This window comes from Cherax quadricarinatus, chromosome 3, assembly GCF_038502225.1.
Source record: "Cherax quadricarinatus isolate ZL_2023a chromosome 3, ASM3850222v1, whole genome shotgun sequence".
NCBI lineage: Eukaryota > Metazoa > Arthropoda > Malacostraca > Decapoda > Parastacidae > Cherax > Cherax quadricarinatus.
In genome coordinates, this window is record NC_091294.1 from 80,033,594 (window position 1) to 80,051,431 (window position 17,838).

At 43.1% G+C, this 17,838-nt stretch overlaps 1 protein-coding gene across 1 annotated transcript; it reads left to right on the forward strand.

The window, feature by feature from the left end:
* Positions 1 to 1,907: 1,907 nt before the first annotated feature.
* Positions 1,908 to 6,462, forward strand: LOC128705076 (FMRFamide receptor). The gene is made up of 4 exons (XM_053800311.2): positions 1,908 to 3,034; positions 3,626 to 3,992; positions 4,788 to 4,949; positions 5,152 to 6,462. The coding sequence occupies exons 1-4, from the start codon at positions 2,805 to 2,807 to the stop codon at positions 5,770 to 5,772; spliced, it is 1,380 nt and encodes a 459-aa protein (XP_053656286.1). The 5' UTR covers positions 1,908 to 2,804; the 3' UTR covers positions 5,773 to 6,462.
* Positions 6,463 to 17,838: the final 11,376 nt, after the last annotated feature.

Consider the following 17,838-nt stretch of genomic DNA (forward strand, 5'->3'; position numbering starts at 1 on the left):
GTGGGCTGCAGAAAACAATATGAAGTTCAACGATGAGAAATTTCAATTACTCAGATATGGTAAACACGAGGAAATTAAATCTTCATCAGAGTACAAAACAAATTCTGGCCACAAAATAGAGCGAAACACCAACGTCAAAGACCTGGGAGTGATCATGTCGGAGGATCTCACCTTCAAGGACCATAACATTGTATCAATCGCATCTGCTAGAAAAATGACAGGATGGATAATGAGAACCTTCAAAACTAGGGAGGCCAAGCCCATGATGACACTCTTCAGTTCACTTGTTCTATCTAGGCTGGAATATTGCTGCACACTAACAGCACCTTTCAAGGCAGGTGAAATTGCTGACCTAGAAAATGTACAGAGAACCTTCACGGCGCGCATAACGGAGATAAAACACCTCAATTACTGGGAGCGCTTGAGGTTCCTAAACCTGTATTCCCTGGAACGCAGGAGGGAGACATACATGATTATATACACCTGGAAAATCCTAGAGGGACTAGTACCGAACTTGCACACGAAAATCACTCACTACGAAAGCAAAAGACTTGGCAGACGATGCAACATCCCCCCAATGAAAAGCAGGGGTGTCACTAGCACGTTAAGAGACCATACAATAAGTGTCAGGGGCCCGAGACTGTTCAACTGCCTCCCAGCATACATAAGGGGGATTACCAACAGACCCCTGGCAGTCTTCAAGCTGGCACTGGACAAGCACCTAAAGTCGGTTCCTGACCAGCCGGGCTGTGGCTCGTACGTTGGTTTGCGTGCAGCCAGCAGCAACAGCCTGGTTGATCAGGCTCTGATCCACCAGGAGGCCTGGTCACAGACCGGGCCGCGGGAGCGTTGACCCCCGGAACTCTCTCCAGGTATACTCCAGGTCCAGGTTATGTGGTCTATATGGTAGTAATGTAGTCTATGTGGTAGTTATGTGGTCTATGTGGTAGTTATGTAGTCTATGTGGTAGTTATGTGGTCTATGTGGTAGTTATGTGGTCTGTGTGGTAGTTATATGGTCTATGTAGTATTAATGTGGTCTATGTGGTAGTTATGTGGTCTATGCGGCAGTTATGTGGTCTATGTGGTAGTTATGTGGTCTATGTGGTAGTTATGTAGTCTATGTGGTAGTTATGTGGTCTATGTGGTAGTTATGTGGTCTGTGTGGTAGTTATATGGTCTATAGTAGTAATGTGGTCTATGTGGTAGTTGTGTGGTGTATGTGGTAGTTATGTGGTCTATGTGGTAGTTATGTGGTCTATGTGGTAGTTATGTGTCTATGTGGTAGTTATGTGGTCTATGTGGTAGTTATGTGGTCTATGTGGTAGTTATGTAGTCTATGTAGTAATTATGTGGTCTATGTGGTAGTTATGTAGTCTATGTGGTAGTTATGTGGTCTATGTGGTGGTAATGTGGTCTATGTGGTAGTTATGTGGTCTATGTGGTAGTTATGTGGTCTATATGGCAGTAATGTTGTCTATGTGGTAGTTATATGGTCTATGTGGTAGTAATGTGGTCTATGTGGTAGTTATGTGGTCTATGTGGTAGTTATGTGGTCTATGTGGTAGTTATGTGGTCTATATGGTAGTTATGTGGTCTATGTGGTAGTTACGTGGTCTATGTGGTAGTTATGTGGTCTATGTGGTAGTTATGTAGTCTATGTGGTAGTTATGTGGTCTATGTGTTAGTTATGTGGTAGTTATGTGGTCTATGTGGTAGTTATGTTGTCTATGTGGTAGTTATGTGGTCTGTGTGGTAGTTATGTGGTCTATGTGGTAGTTATGTGGTCTATGTGGTAGTTATGTGGTCTATGTGGTAGTTATGTGGTCTATGTGGTAGTTATGTAGTCTATGTGGTAGTTATGTGGTCTATGTGGTAGTTATGTAGTCTATGTGGTAGTTATGTGGTCTATGTGGTCTATGTGGTAGTTATGTGGTCTATGTGGTAGTTATGTGGTCGATGTGGTAGTTATGTGGTCTATGTGGTAGTTATGTGGTCTATGTTTTTATTTCCACAGATCAGGCTGGGTCAACTAGCATCAACAACCATCAATTATGATCAACCAGGCATCAATCACCACCACCAGCGACAACCACGACTAGCATCAACCACCACCATCAACCACCACCATCAACCACCACTAGCATCAACCAGTAGTAGTGTCAACCCACAGTCAACCACCATCAACCATTACCATTAGCCACTACCGTCAACCACCATCATCAATCACTACCATCAACCACCACCAACAACCGCCATCAACAGTCACCATCAACCACCACCACCACTAGCATCAACCACTATAGCATCAACCCACAGTTAACCACCATTACCATTAGTTATCACCATCAACCAGCACCAACCACCACCACCAACTACCACCTCCAACCACCACAATCAATCACCATCATCAACCACCATCACCACCATCAACCACCACCATCAACCATCAACCACCACCATCAACAACCACCATCAACTACCACCACTAGCATTAACGACTAGTAGCATCAACTCACAATCAACCACAATCATCAACCAACAATCACCACCATCAACCAACAACCACCACCATCAACCACCACCATCAACCAACAACCACCACCATCAACCACCACCATCAACCAACAACCACCACCATCAACCAACAACCACCACCATCAACCACCACCATCAACCAACAACCACCACCATCAACCACCACCATCAACCAACAACCACCACCATCAACCACCACCATCAACCAACAACCACCATCAACCACCATCAACAACCACCATCAACCAATAACCACCAACATCAACCATGGCATCATCAGCCACTCAAACCTTCCTCAACAATCCATCAAGCAACTCATCACTGTTGATCAACGGGACTTACTTACAAACAGTAGAGTCTCTCTGTTGGGACAACTTCAACGGTAGGCCTACCCTGCCTCTGCCTAAACTGCCCAGGTTCATCTGTGGCCTCATTCTCACCGCCATAGGCCTATTAGGCCTGGCTGGAAACCTCATCTCTATTACCATTTTATCCAGGTACGTTTTATCACTGTTCTATTCATAGATACAATGTTCTATCACTGTTCTATTCATAGATACAATGTTCTATCACTGTTCTATTCATTGATACAATGTTCTATCACTGTTCTATTCATAGATACAATGTTCTATCACTGTTCTATTCATAGATATAATGTTCTATCACTGTTCTATTCATAGATACAATGTTCTATCACTGTTCTATTCATTGATACAATGTTCTATCACTGTTCTATTCATTGATACAATGTTCTATCACTGTTCTATTCATTGATACAATGTTCTATCACTGTTCTATTCATTGATACAATGTTCTATCACTGTTCTATTCATTGATACAATGTTCTATCACTGTTCTATTCATAGATACAATGTTCTATCACTGTTCTATTCATCGATACAATGTTCTATCACTGTTCTATTCATTGATACAGTGTTCTATCACTGTTCTATTCATAGATACAATGTTCTATCACTGTTCTATTCATTGATACAGTGTTCTATCACTGTTCTATTCCCACAGACCAAAAATTCGGTCTCACTTATTCAAAATCCGGTTTAACTCCTTGTAAATCCTATCCCCACCAGACCGAAAATGAGGTCATCCATCAACTGTTGTCTAATCGGTCTGACCAGCTTCGACATGATCGTCACCAGCACCTCGGTCCTGATGTTCGGTCTGCCAGAGATAGGAGAATACACCCAGACCATGGTCTGGTACACCCAGGGGGTCTTCCAGAGGGTCACCCCCTTTGTCTTCCCCCTGGGACTGATAGCCCAGACAGGTTCGGTCTACCTGACAGTCACGGTCACCCTGGAGAGGTACATTGCGGTCTGCAGACCGTTGAGGGCTCGGTCTCTGTGTACGTACGGTCGTGCTAGAGTGTACGTGATCAGTGTGGCGCTCTTCTCCGTCCTTTATAACCTTCCTAGATTCTGGGAGGTCTCTTATCAGGTAACTAACTTAACTAGCTAGTTAACTACCTAACTGGCTAGGTAGTTAACTAGCTAGTTAACTACCTAGTGAGTTAACTAGCTAGTTAACTAAGCTTGCTAACTTTGGTCTATAACCTTCCTAGGTTCTGGGAGGTCTCCTACCAGGTAACTAACTTAACTGACTAGTTAATTAACTAGATATCTAACTAGTAAACTAACTAGATATCTAACTAACTAGCTAGCTAAATAAGTTAACTAACTAGATGTCTAACTAACTAGCTAGCTAAATAAGTTAACTAATTAATTAACCTTCCTAAGGTCTGGGATGTCTCCTGTCAGATAATTAAGTTAATTAACTAGCTAGTTAACTATCCTTGCTAATTTTGGTCTCTAACCTCCTTAGGTTCTGAGAGACCTACCAGGTAACTAAGTTAATTAACTAGGTAGCTAACTAGCTAGTTGACTGACTAACCTTACTAACCTTGGTCTATAACCTTGCTAGGTTCTGGGAGGTCTCCTACCAGGTAACTAACTTAACTAACTAGCTAATTAACTAATAAGCTAGTTAACTAATCTTTCTAAGTTCTGGGAGGTCTCCTATCAGATAACTTAGCTAACTAGTTAACTAATCTAACTGGTTAAACTATCTACCTAACAACTATTTAACTAACTAGCTAGTTAACTACTTCCTTAACTAACTAGCTAGTTAACTAATTTACTAGCTACATAACTAACTCCCTAACTGGCTACCTAAATAATTAGCTAGCTAGTTAAGACTACAACAAGAGTAGTAATGTTAACTGTACATCTACAGGAGTGCTACATCAGGGGAGAATGGTTAACAGTCGTGGTCCCCTCACAACTACGACAGGATCCTTACTACATCGAGATCTACATCATGTGGCTATATCTGATTGTCATGTACCTGATCCCCTTCCTCAGTCTGATGGTCTTTAATTTCTTCATCTACAAGGAGGTGTGTTGTAGTAGTAATAGTAGAGTTAATGTATGTGTGAATTTACTATGTGTGTGTATGATTCACCATTGTACATATATCACAAACAACAGAAAATGGTGTATCACATCTGACCTGAAATACAGAAAACGTCTCTTCCTGGTGGGGGAACTATACAATAAATTTCAATGTGCGACTAAAATATTTATCCTCACGTTTCCAGGTCCGCGCCGCCAACCACGAGCGCCAGCAACTGAGCCGCCTGCAACGCAAGGAGATAGGCCTAGCTGTCATGTTGCTGGTGGTGGTCACTGTCTTCTTCGTCTGCAATGTTCTGGCTTTCATTATCAACATTCTGGAGTTGCTAGACATCACTATTGACCTCCTGACGATGGCTAGCAACCTGCTGGTCACTATTAATTCTTCAGTCAACTTTATCATCTACTGCATCTTCGGTCAAAAGTTTCGCAAGCTTTTCCTGAAGATGTTTTGCTCTGGGGTGCTGTCAAGGGCTGTCAGGAGGGAGGTGGCTATTGATTCAGGAGCTTTTGGCAACAATAGCCTTTATGGGGACTCCCGGATGCTGTCAAACGGCAAGACACAGATGTACCGGATGTCCTCTTGGAACGGATCGCGGTCATCCGGTCGGGTGTTCAACCCACGGAGCATCCACGACCACCATGGTCACTCCTGCAGGGGGACCTTCTGGAGGATCCCCAGGTACTCCAGTGTCCCCCTGGGGGACTCCTCCACTTCAAGGACGACCCCTTCCTCCTTCACTCCATCCAGAAGTCCATCATTAGTACCCCAGAGGGGTCCTATAGATAATGTTCATGTCCTCTGAATGGAGGATTGATCCTTTGTGTAGGACTATGGCATCCTTAACATTCCAGTGAATTCTGTGCATCATGGGGTCCTTCAAAAATGACCCCCCTATCTTGAAAAGTCAGTCAGGAACCCCCAGTGAAGCCTACATATTTTGGAGGGTCCTTCAGAGTGACTCCGCTAACTTGAAAAGTCAGTCAGAGACCCCAGTGTAGTCTATGTGTCATGGGGTCCATCAAAATAACCCCTTACCTTGAAAAGCTCAATCAGGTAAACCAGGTAAACTCCAGGGACCTCAGTCAGGAACCCCAATCAGGCCTATGTATCATGGAAGATCCTTCAAAATTACCCCTATCTTGAAAAGTTAGGGACCCCAAGCATGTTCTATTTCTAAATGAGAAAGGACCGTACCATTGTCTCATAGATTTAGAACCATGTAAACAGTCTATGTGATGAGTATGTCCCCCCTGATGCTCTCTAGCAGTGTCACACACACCTGTGTCACGAACACCTGTGTCACGAGCACCTGTGTCACAAACACCTGTGTCATGAATACTGCCGTGCACGATAACAAAGGCTAGTGTAATCATACGTTCCCCCCCTGATCTGCTACACATAGCCTCCGGAGGACACGGAACACTAGGACACAGGGGTGTCTTGTGATTAGAAGAGATAAGACGCTCGAAGTAGTGCAGGCAGGATCCATACATAGCTTTAAGAAAAGGTATACTATAGCTCCTGGGCCCGGGAGAGTGTGGACCTAGTAGCCACCAGTGAAGAGGTGAGGCCAGGAGCCGTGACTTGACCCCTGTAACCACATATATGTGAGCACACTCACACAGGATCCATACTTAGCTTTAAGATGTATGATACAGCTCCTGGGCCTGGGAGAGCGTATCTAATAGCGACCAACAGAGAGGCTGGGCCAAGAGCTGTGAATCGACCCTTGCAATCACATATAGGTGGATATAGAGACAAGGAGACAACATCCTCAGAAAGAAGTCAAGTCTAAAATTTACTTCCAGAAAAAATATGGTCGTATAAAACTTTGACTCGTGGGCTGCCCTGTGGCCCCTACGAGCATAGTGCTCCCTCACGGAAGTCCCCTATGAGCGCCCCAAAATGCGCCCATCACAAATTTTCAAAATTTTCAGTGATTCAAAAATCCAGAGGATATTATTGAGTACCTCCCCAAAAAAATCATAGGAAAGAAAGAATTTAGGAGAAAACAGTGAAAAAAAATTATACAGTGGAACCTCGGTACTCGAACAGATCCATACTCGAACAATTCGGTATTTGAACGCTTTGTTCGGTAAACAAATTGCTCGGTAGTCGACCATCTGCTCGGTACTCGACCAAACAAATACAACCTGCCAGAACTACACTGTGAACTATTCCGTGTTTCATTACATTTTTTTTTAATAATTTGTATAAATAAGTCACCATGGGGCCTAAGAGGACTAGTGATAACAGCCAACCAAAAAGAAAAATTCGTTCTGTACTTGAACAGAACGGCACATGAAGAACCTTCTGGAACCAACGGAACGGCACTTGAACAACCTTCTGGAACCAACAGAACGGCACTTGAACAACCTTCTGGAACCAACGGAACGGCACTTGAACAACCTTCTGGAACCAACGGAACGGCACTTGAACAACCTTCTGGAACCAACGGAACGGCACTTGAACAACCTTCTGGAACCAATGGAACGGCACTTGAACAACCTTCTGGAACCAACGGAACGGCACTTGAACAACCTTCTGGAACCAATGGAACGGCACTTGAACAACCTTCTGGAACCAACGGAACGGCACTTGAACAACCTTCTGGAACCAACAGAATGGCACTTGAACAACCTTCTGGAACCAACAGAACGGCACTTGAACAACCTTCTGGAACCAATGGAACGGCACTTGAACAACCTTCTGGAACCAACGGAACGGCACTTGAACAACCTTCTGGAACCAACGGAATGGCACTTGAACAACCTTCTGGAACCAACAGAACGGCACTTGAACAACCTTCTGGAACCAACGGAATGGCACTTGAACAACCTTCTGGAACCAATGGAATGGCACTTGAACAACCTTCTGGAACCAACGGAACGGCACTTGAACAACCTTCTGGAACCAACAGACTGGCACTTGAACAACCTTCTGGAACCAATAGAACGGCACTTGAACAACCTTCTGGAACCAATGGAACGGCACTTGAACAACCTTCTGGAACCAACAGATTGGCACTTGAACAACCTTCTGGAACCAACAGAACGGCACTTGAGCAGCAGACTTCTGGAACCGACAGACTGGCACTTGAGCAGCAGACTTCTGGAACCAACAGACTGGCACTTGAGCAGCAGACTTCTGGAACCAGTTAGGTTCGAGTACCAAGGTTCACTGAAAAAGAATTTTGTAAAGACCAAAAAAAAAAAAAAAAAAAAAAAAAAAAATTAATGGAAAAATTGGAAAATTAAAAGGGGGATAATTTTTTTGTGATATTTTTTGTATGTATAAAAAGTTTACTATGAAAGTTGGCATTTATAATATATAAGAATTTTTATCTCATTTTTGACATGATATAAACAAAAAAAAATGTGACTTTTTAACCACTTTTGTTACGGAAGATCTTCAGAGTGATAGCAAGATGCCTTTCACCTTGCAATACTTCATCAGAAGCTTGCTAGAGTGATAGCAAGAGGCCTTTCACCTTGCAATACTTCATCAGAAGCTTGCTAGAGTGATAGCAAGAGGCCTTTCACCCTGCAATACTTCATCAGAAGCTTGCAATGAGTAAGAAGGCCCAAGTTTGCACTTCTCATTCCTGCAACTCTGCAAGTTCTTGATGTCATTGCAACACGAAAGACATATATATATATATATATATATATATATATATATATATATATATATATATATATATATATATATATATATATATATATATATATATATATATATATATATATATATATATATATATATATATATATGTAATGATAATTTTAGGCCTAGTCATTGTAGAATTTCCTAGTAGAGGACAATGACTTACAATGATATAATTCTAGAAGATCCTTGATGTATATTAATGTTTATATAGAGTTGAAATTTGTCAGTGTGTATGACTGACCCATGTATATCAGATGTATATGTACCTTGCATAATGTATATGATGTATATGTGCCTTGTTTAATGTATATGTACAGTGATTAATGTCCTAGAATAATGATAATTATGTCCTATATATATATATATATATATATATATATATATATATATATATATATATATATATATATATATATATATATATATATATATATATATATATATGTATTCACTTCTTATGCTCATTGTGTCTGTCATTGTAGATGTATAATGACTTATGTATAACTCATAGATGTATAGTGAGTCATTCCAGATGTATAATGAATCATTGTAGATGTATAATGAATCATTATAAATGTATAATTAATCATTATAGATGTATAATGAATCATTCTAGATGTATAATGAATCATTGTAGATGTATAATGAATCATTATAAATGTATAATTAATCATTATAGATGTATAATGAATCATTATAGATGTATAATGAATCATTATAAATGTATAATTAATCATTATAGATGTATAATGAATCATTGTAGATGTATAATTAATCATTATAGATGTATAATGAATCATTATAGATATATAATTAATCATTATAGATGTATAATGAATCATTATAGATGTATAATGAATCATTATAGATGTATAATGAATCATTATAGATATATAATTAATCATTATAGATGTATAATGAATCATTATAGATGTATAATGAATCATTATAGATATATAATTAATCATTATAGATGTATAATGACCCCCAGGGGAGGGCTATTGCTCTTCTTCCTTGGATCAAAACAGAGAATATGGCAAGTGTGGCCCCTGCGTGTTGAGCGCCTCCTGTACCTCCTAGTTTAGGCCTATGAGAGACCTAGGCCTACAAGAGGTTTAAAAGGCCTTTAAAGGTTAATTTGAAGCCTGCCATAGGCCTAGGCTGGGAAAAAACTGTCGGCCTAAGAGGAAATAATTGAGTCACGTCTTGTAACTGCTCAAATAGGCCTCTTCCAGCATAGGCCTACCCAGCCATAATCTAGTGGGTCTTTAAGGCCAGTAACACGACTTTAGAAATGTTCAGAGGCTCTGGGAGGCAAAATTATGTAAGACAAAGGTGGTTTCATTAGGGTTTAGCGCGTGTATACTTGTACTTCACTCTTGTAGGCCAATAAAAGGCCCTTGAAAATCCGAAAGGTAGGGTCAAAAGCCAGTTTTGATTCCCCGGCCCCCTGACACGCCCCCCTGCATTTCATTCTTCCCCTTGCAGGGGCGCAGCCCCCTGAAAATACCATTTAAAAGCCCCCAAAACTCAGGGGAGGTGAAATTATTTTTTTTTAATCTCTCACTCTCTCCGCTATAAGCCACTCTCAGGCTCTTGATCCGAGAAAGAAGAGCACAGATTCAGCTTCCTGGATCAAACTTAGTGTCTCTGTGTCCATTACAGGGGCTGTTGCAGCCCCTACAGGTCTACAGAGCCTCTGTTGTGCTTATATGATTCTCTAGGGTTATGACCCTTTAGGGACCTCCAGAACTCCCCCTAGGGACTTCCAGGACCACCATAGGGACCCCCAGGACCACCTAGGTACTTAATAGTCTACCTAGTGACCAGCTAGGGACCCCCAGGACCACCTAAAGGTCCCCAGGATCACCTAGGGCCCTCCAGGACCCCAGGACCATCTAGGGAGCTCTAGGATCATCTTAGAGCCCCAAGATTACCCCTAGGTACCTCCAGGATTCCCTAGATTCCTCCTAGGTAACTCCAGGACCCCTAGATTCCCCCTAGGTGCCTCCAGGGCCCCTAAATTCCTAGGTACCTTCAGAACCTCCTAGATACCCCCAGAACCCCGTAGATACCTCCAGAACCCCCTAGATTCCCCCAAGGTACCCTCAAGGCCCCCTAGATTCCCCCTAGGTACCTTCAAGACCCCCTAGTTACCTCCAGGAACCTCTAGATTTTATTAGGTACCTCGACCCCCTAGACTCCCCTAGGTACCTCCAGAACCCCCTAGATTTCCCCTAGGTACCTCCAGGACATCCTAGATACTCCCTAGGTGCCTTCAGGACCGTCTAGATTCCCCCTAGGCACCTCCAGGACTTCTTGAATTCCCTATGGACTGTAAGACCTCCTAGGGGCATCCAAGACCATCTAACGACCCGCAGGGACCTCCAGGACTGCTTAGAAACCATCAGGACCACCTAGACACCCCAGGACCACCTAGACACCCCAGGACCACCTGGGGATCTCCGGGAACCCGAAGACCCTCAGGACCACCTAGGTACTTCCAAGACTACCAAGAGACCACGTAAGGACCTTCGTGGCCCCCAGGACCACCTGAGGACCTCCAGGACCGCAGGACCAACTAGGGAGATCCAGGACCAACCTGGGACCCGGTAGAATCCCCCTAGGAAACTCCAGAGCTATCTAGGAACCTCCAGGAACACCTAGGACCTCTAGGAACTCCTACGAACCTCGGGTACCTCCCCTAGGGATCTTTATGAACATCTAAGGACCCCCTGGACCATCTAGGGACTCCAGGACTACCAGGGAACCTCCAGGACCAAGTAGGAAGTCCAGGATCACTGGAGGATCCTGGAGGTCCCTAGGGACCTTCAGGACCCCTAGGGATATCTAAAACCTTCTAAGGGATCTCCATGACCCCTAGGGACATCCAAAATCTCCTAAGGGACCGCCAGGACTGCCTAGGGACCCTAGGACCATCTAGGGACCTCCAGGAACCGAAGGATCTCCAGGACCACCTAGATACTTTCTTGATTATCCAGGAACCACCTAAGGACCTCCAGGACCACCAAGGGAGCCGCGGGACCACCTTGGGACCCCCAGAATTCCCTCCAGGGAACTCCAGAACCATATAGGAACCTCGAAGACCACCTAGGGACCTTCTGGGCCACCTAGATTATTCCAAGACCACATAAGGATTTCCAAGACCCTCTAGGGATCTCCACCACAATCTAGAAGCCTCCAGGACCACCCAGGGACCTTCGTGACCACCTAGGGACCTGTACTTAAGTCTTCACTGTATCATTGTTATATAAATCATGAATGTTATTGTGAGTATAATTCAACACCTTTTTTTGGGGGGGGGCACTTGGCTGGGATTTCTTCAGGTATACACAAATACAGTTACATAGATTATCATACATAGCAGCATATGTGTAGGATCCTTCCAAGATAACCAAAACAAGTCAAACGGACTTATTTCCATTGGGGTCTTTGTGATAATTATTTATATTTCAAAGTTAACAATAGGTAAGTATCTTAACTATGTTAAAATAATTACAATGAAAGAAGATATACTAGGGGAGGTAACATTATTATTGTACACTCAATCTCCTCCCTTTCTGTACCTTATTCATGAGGTATATTTTGGTTCTCTTCTCAAACTGGCTTCATGCTATGACTGGCTTTGACATGTGCAGGCAGTCTGTTCCACTCTTTTATTGCTGTACACAAAAATGTGTTTGAAGTCTGACCAGTGACTCTAGGCGCTACAAAATTTGTTCTCCCTTCCCTAGTTCTGTAATTACATTGGTTCTCGGCCTTAACAAACTTGGCAGTAAGATATTGGAGAAGATGATTGTAAGAAATTTTATAAAACTGAAATAGTTTTAGTAGTTTTACTCTGTCTTCAACATTCTGAGTCTGTGTTGTTGATCATAATAATTTAGTGTTGTTCAGCCAGAACTACAGGACCCATGTCCAGAGCTGTAGTGTCTTACATAATATATTGTGTCTGGCTGGGCTTGGCAAGCTCATCTATCTCATCTAATTACCAACTTCTATATACTAAGGAACTCTTGTTCCTTTTCCTTCATTATTATAATTAATGGAGAGCGCTAAACATGTAGGATAATACAGCGCTTGGGAGGGGGGAGGATGTGGAAGTTATTCAGACTTAATTCAGGGAACTGGATAACAGATCCAATTTCCTAAATCGAGAGCCCTTCAACAGCATCAAGGACCCTCCCTTAAGGGTCCGTAATCTTCCCTGAACATCGGGAAGTCGGGTTCATTACGGCCTCAGGTCTCACTGGCCCTATAAACCAACAACAACAACAACATTGGACTCGAACAACATTTTAGCAGCAGAAAATGTGGAATATTTTGGTGCATCAGCTGAGAGACACATGTTGACCTTGATGGAAGGTGTGACAGACAGATTTAAGGTCATTTAAAGCAGTGGTCACTAACATTATTACCCCTATTGACATAATAATGTTTAAATCTACATGATACAACTTATACAGACCAGAACTGACACTCATCACATACTACTGTGTAGAAGGTCTCGCACATTATGTTAGTTTTGTCCCCAGGATGCCACCCACACCAGTCACCTAACACCCAGGTACCTAGTTAGGTATCTTTATTGTGAAACGTTTCGCCTACACAGTAGGCTTCTTCAGTCGAGTACAGAAAAGTTGATAGAAGCAGAAGATACTTGAAGACGATGTAATCAGTCCATCACCCTTAAAGTTTTGAGGTGGTCAGTCCCTCAGTGAGAACGGCTGGGTTTGAGAGGGACCTGCCCTCCCAAATCAACCTACGTCTCACCTCCTGGCACTATATAAGGCCCCATTCTGTCACTTCAACTTCATATTGTTTCAGACAACGGAACAATGCTCTTCTCCAGACTGAGGGACTGACCACCTCAAAACTTTAAGGGTGATGGACTGATTACATCGTCTTCAAGTATCTTCTGCTTCTATCAACTTTTCTGTACTCGACTGAAGAAGCCTACTGTGTAGGCGAAACGTTTCACAATAAAGATACCTAACTGTTGCATATGTGTCTTACCTAACAATCTGTCGGTATTTTATACCATTTTAATGTTCACCCAGGTACCTATTTTACTGCTAGGTGAACATGGACAGCAGGTGTAACTAACACCCAGGTACCTATTTTACTGCTAGGTGAACATGGACAGCAGGTGTAACTAACACTCAGGTACCTATTTTACTGCTAGGTGAACATGGACAGCAGGTGTAACTAACACTCAGGTACCTATTTTACTGCTAGGTGAACATGGACAGCAGGTGTAACTAACACTCAGGTACCTATTTTACTGCTAGGTGAACATGGACAGCAGGTGTAACTAACACTCAGGTACCTATTTTACTGCTAGGTGAACATGGACAGCAGGTGTAACTAACACTCAGGTACCTATTTTACTGCTAGGTGAACATGGACAGTAGGTGTAACTAACACTCAGGTACCTATTTTACTGCTAGGTGAACATGGACAGCAGGTGTAACTAACACTCAGGTACCTATTTTACTGCTAGGTGAACATGGACAGTAGGTGTAACTAACACTCGGGTACCTATTTTACTGCTAGGTGAACATGGACAGCAGGTGTAACTAACACTCAGGTACCTATTTTACTGCTAGGTGAACATGGACAGCAGGTGTAACTAACACTCAGGTACCTATTTTACTGCTAGGTGAACATGGACAGCAGGTGTATACCTATTTTACTGCTAGGTGAACATGGACAGCAGGTGTAACTAACACTCAGGTACCTATTTTACTGCTAGGTGAAACATGGACAGCAGGTGTAACTAACACCCAGGTACCTATTTTACTGCTAGGTGAACATGGACAGCAGGTGTAACTAACACTCAGGTACCTATTTTACTGCTAGGTGAACATGGACAGCAGGTGTAACTAACACTCAGGTACCTATTTTACTGCTAGGTGAACATGGACAGCAGGTGTAACTAACACTCAGGTACCTATTTTACTGCTAGGTGAACATGGACAGCAGGTGTAACTAACACTCAGGTACCTATTTTACTGCTAGGTGAACATGGACAGTAGGTGTAACTAACACTCGGGTACCTATTTTACTGCTAGGTGAACATGGACAGCAGGTGTAACTAACACTCAGGTACCTATTTTACTGCTAGGTGAACATGGACAGCAGGTGTAACTAACACTCAGGTACCTATTTTACTGCTAGGTGAACATGGACAGTAGGTGTAAACTAACACCTCAGGTACCTATTTTACTGCTAGGTGAACATGGACAGCAGGTGTAACTAACACTCAGGTACCTATTTTACTGCTAGGTGAACATGGACAGTAGGTGTAACTAACACTCAGGTACCTATTTTACTGCTAGGTGAACATGGACAGCAGGTGTAACAAACACCCAGGTACCTATTTTACTGCTAGGTGAACATGGACAGCAGGTGTAACTAACACTCAGGTACCTATTTTACTGCTAGGTGAACATGGACAGCAGGTGTAGCAGAGGCTTCCACTTCAAATCATCTGTTGCATTACAGAGACAAACTTATTCATCAGTGGCGTTGCTAAGGTTGGTGTCACCTGGGGTGGCATCTTAGGTGTCACCTGGGGTGGCATCTTAGGTGTCACCCGGGGTGGCATCTTAGGTGTCACCCGGGGTGGCATCTTAGGTGTCACCCGGGGTGGCATCTTAGCACCTGGCATCAGTCACCGGGGTATCAGGTCACCCGGGGTGGCATCTTAGTCACCTGGGGGGATCTTAGTACCTGGGGTGGCATCTTAGGTGTCCTGGGGATTCAGGTGGGTCATGGCATCTTATGTCACCCGGTGGCATCTTAGGTGTCACCGGGGTGGCATCTTGGGGTGTCACCGGCATCTGGGTCACCTGGCATCAAGCACCTGTGGCATCTCACCGGTGGCATCTTAGGTTCAGGGGTGGCTCTTAGGGCCCCGGGGGACCTGAGGGGTGGATCAGGTTACCCGGGTGGTCTTAGGTGGTCACCTGGGGTCATCCTTATTCCCCGGGGTGGCTCTTAGGTTCCCTGGGGTGGCATCTTAGGTGTTCAGGGTGGCATCTTAGGTCACCGTCATCCTTAGGGTCACCGGGGTGGCACATGTCATGGCTTCAGGTGGTCACCTGGGGTGGCATCCTGTCAGGGGTGGCATCTTAGGTGTCACCCGGGGTGGCATCTTAGGTGTCACCTGGGGTGGCATCTTAGGTGTCACCTGGGGTGGCATCTTAGGTGTCACCTGGGGTGGCATCTTAGGTGTCACCTGGGGTGGCATCTTAGGTGTCACCCGGGGCAGCATCCTTGATGGGGTCACCTGGCATCCATCCTGGGGCAGGTTTGGTGCACCTGGTACCTGGTGGGGTCACCTGGGGCATCTTAGGTGATTGGGGAGCATCTCAGGTGTCACCTGGGGCAGCTTAGGTTCACCTGGGGCAGCATCTTAGGTGTCACCTGGGGCAGATCTTGGTGTTACCGAGGGGATCTTAGGTGTCACCTGGGGATCTTAGGTGCACCTGGGGCAGCATCCCCCTTAGGTGTCAAATGGGGCAAGGAAGGGGGGGATAGGGGCAGCATCTTAGGTGTCACCTGGGGCAGCATCTTAGGTGTCACCTGGGGCAGCATCTTAGGTGTTACCCCCATGAAATGCAAGGAAGGGGGGATGGGGGGAGTAAACTCCAGTTACGTCACTACTGCATGACCAGTAACTAATGTTTAACAATAAGAACGTTTAAGGGCCATAAACTGAACAGGAGAATACTTCTCAACTCATTAATGATAATATAAATAATCATAGTAATATTGAGGAAACATAAACTCAAATAGTACCATTTTGAGTACAGCCAACAGATCCTACATTTATTCATCTTCAACGATGCAAAAAAAAAAAATACTTGAAAAATAAAGAAAAACAATGCAATATCAGAGAAACACTCATTCCGATTTGACCTTGAGTACAGGTAACATCTCAGTGAATCAGATCTTCCGTTTAGCCAGAAACAGTGTAATGTTGAGCAACGTGTAGAATATTTCCCTCCACCTTGTCTTCTGGATTTCCATTGAAACAATTATTTTTGCATCTATGATTTTGTTTACCTTTAGACCGGCTGCCATGGTTTTCCAGTTCTCGAGGCAACGTAGATGTTCATCAGAAGTTTCATAATTGTGTACCTCTGGATTCAGCTTCCACCATATTTGAAACCGAGTCACAAACTTTGATGTTATACTTGTAATACTAGTGGTAAACAATCTACAACAGTAACAGTATAATTTCCCACTGACTGGTGAGTATACCATCCATGATCACAAAACTTTTTCACCATTTGGCATCTGTTTGTAAAACCATTCTTTAGAAAGCTGACGTTCATTGCCTTTTGCATTTTTCCTCTTTGTAACACGAAAAGTACCATTCTTGTTCTGATAAACATAACTACCTCTTTTGGCGATTTCAATCCTGGAATGGTCTGGAACTTGAAGTTTCCAAGAATAAACATCACACATCGATGCTAACTCTCTCAGACTCTCATTCCCGTCATTCCTCTCTTATTTTAACATTGTCGGAGTCAGAATCAACATCAGTGTTATCAGTAGGATCATGACTAAAATCATCTGATGAACTCCGGCCATTATCGGGTTGCTTGAGATATTGAACCATAGACTCAGCCATTTTTCTCATTAGCTGAAATTTTAATTTTTTTGCCTTCCTTTGTTGACATCCACGAGGCTTCTTCGATTTATGCACTCCACGAGGCATGATTTTACATCAATGATCTGCCAAAAGAATGTCAGATTCACTGTTTTGATTCTACTGAATATTAGGTAATTTTCAATATTGGCAAACAAATAAATGGTGCCACTTTTATTATCCTACTGAGGATGAAATGAAGTTGGGAAAGAAATAAGTGGGTTAACTTCAGATGAAATTAAGACTATTAATAACTGTTGTTTCATGATTGCATTAATTTTTTTCAATAGAACCTAATTTGGATATTTAACTCAGACTCTAACCAGACTGAGAGCAAAGCAGAAAAAAATGTAGCCTACTTCCCAATGAACTGGCAAAACAATCATAATGGTCATTATGGTTGTAATACTTATGTGTACCATATTATTTGGTAAGCCTCCTGGCCTTTTAGGCTTTACTCCACAAGGATTGATAACAACAATGTATGGTTAAAACAGGTATCAACATAAATACAGT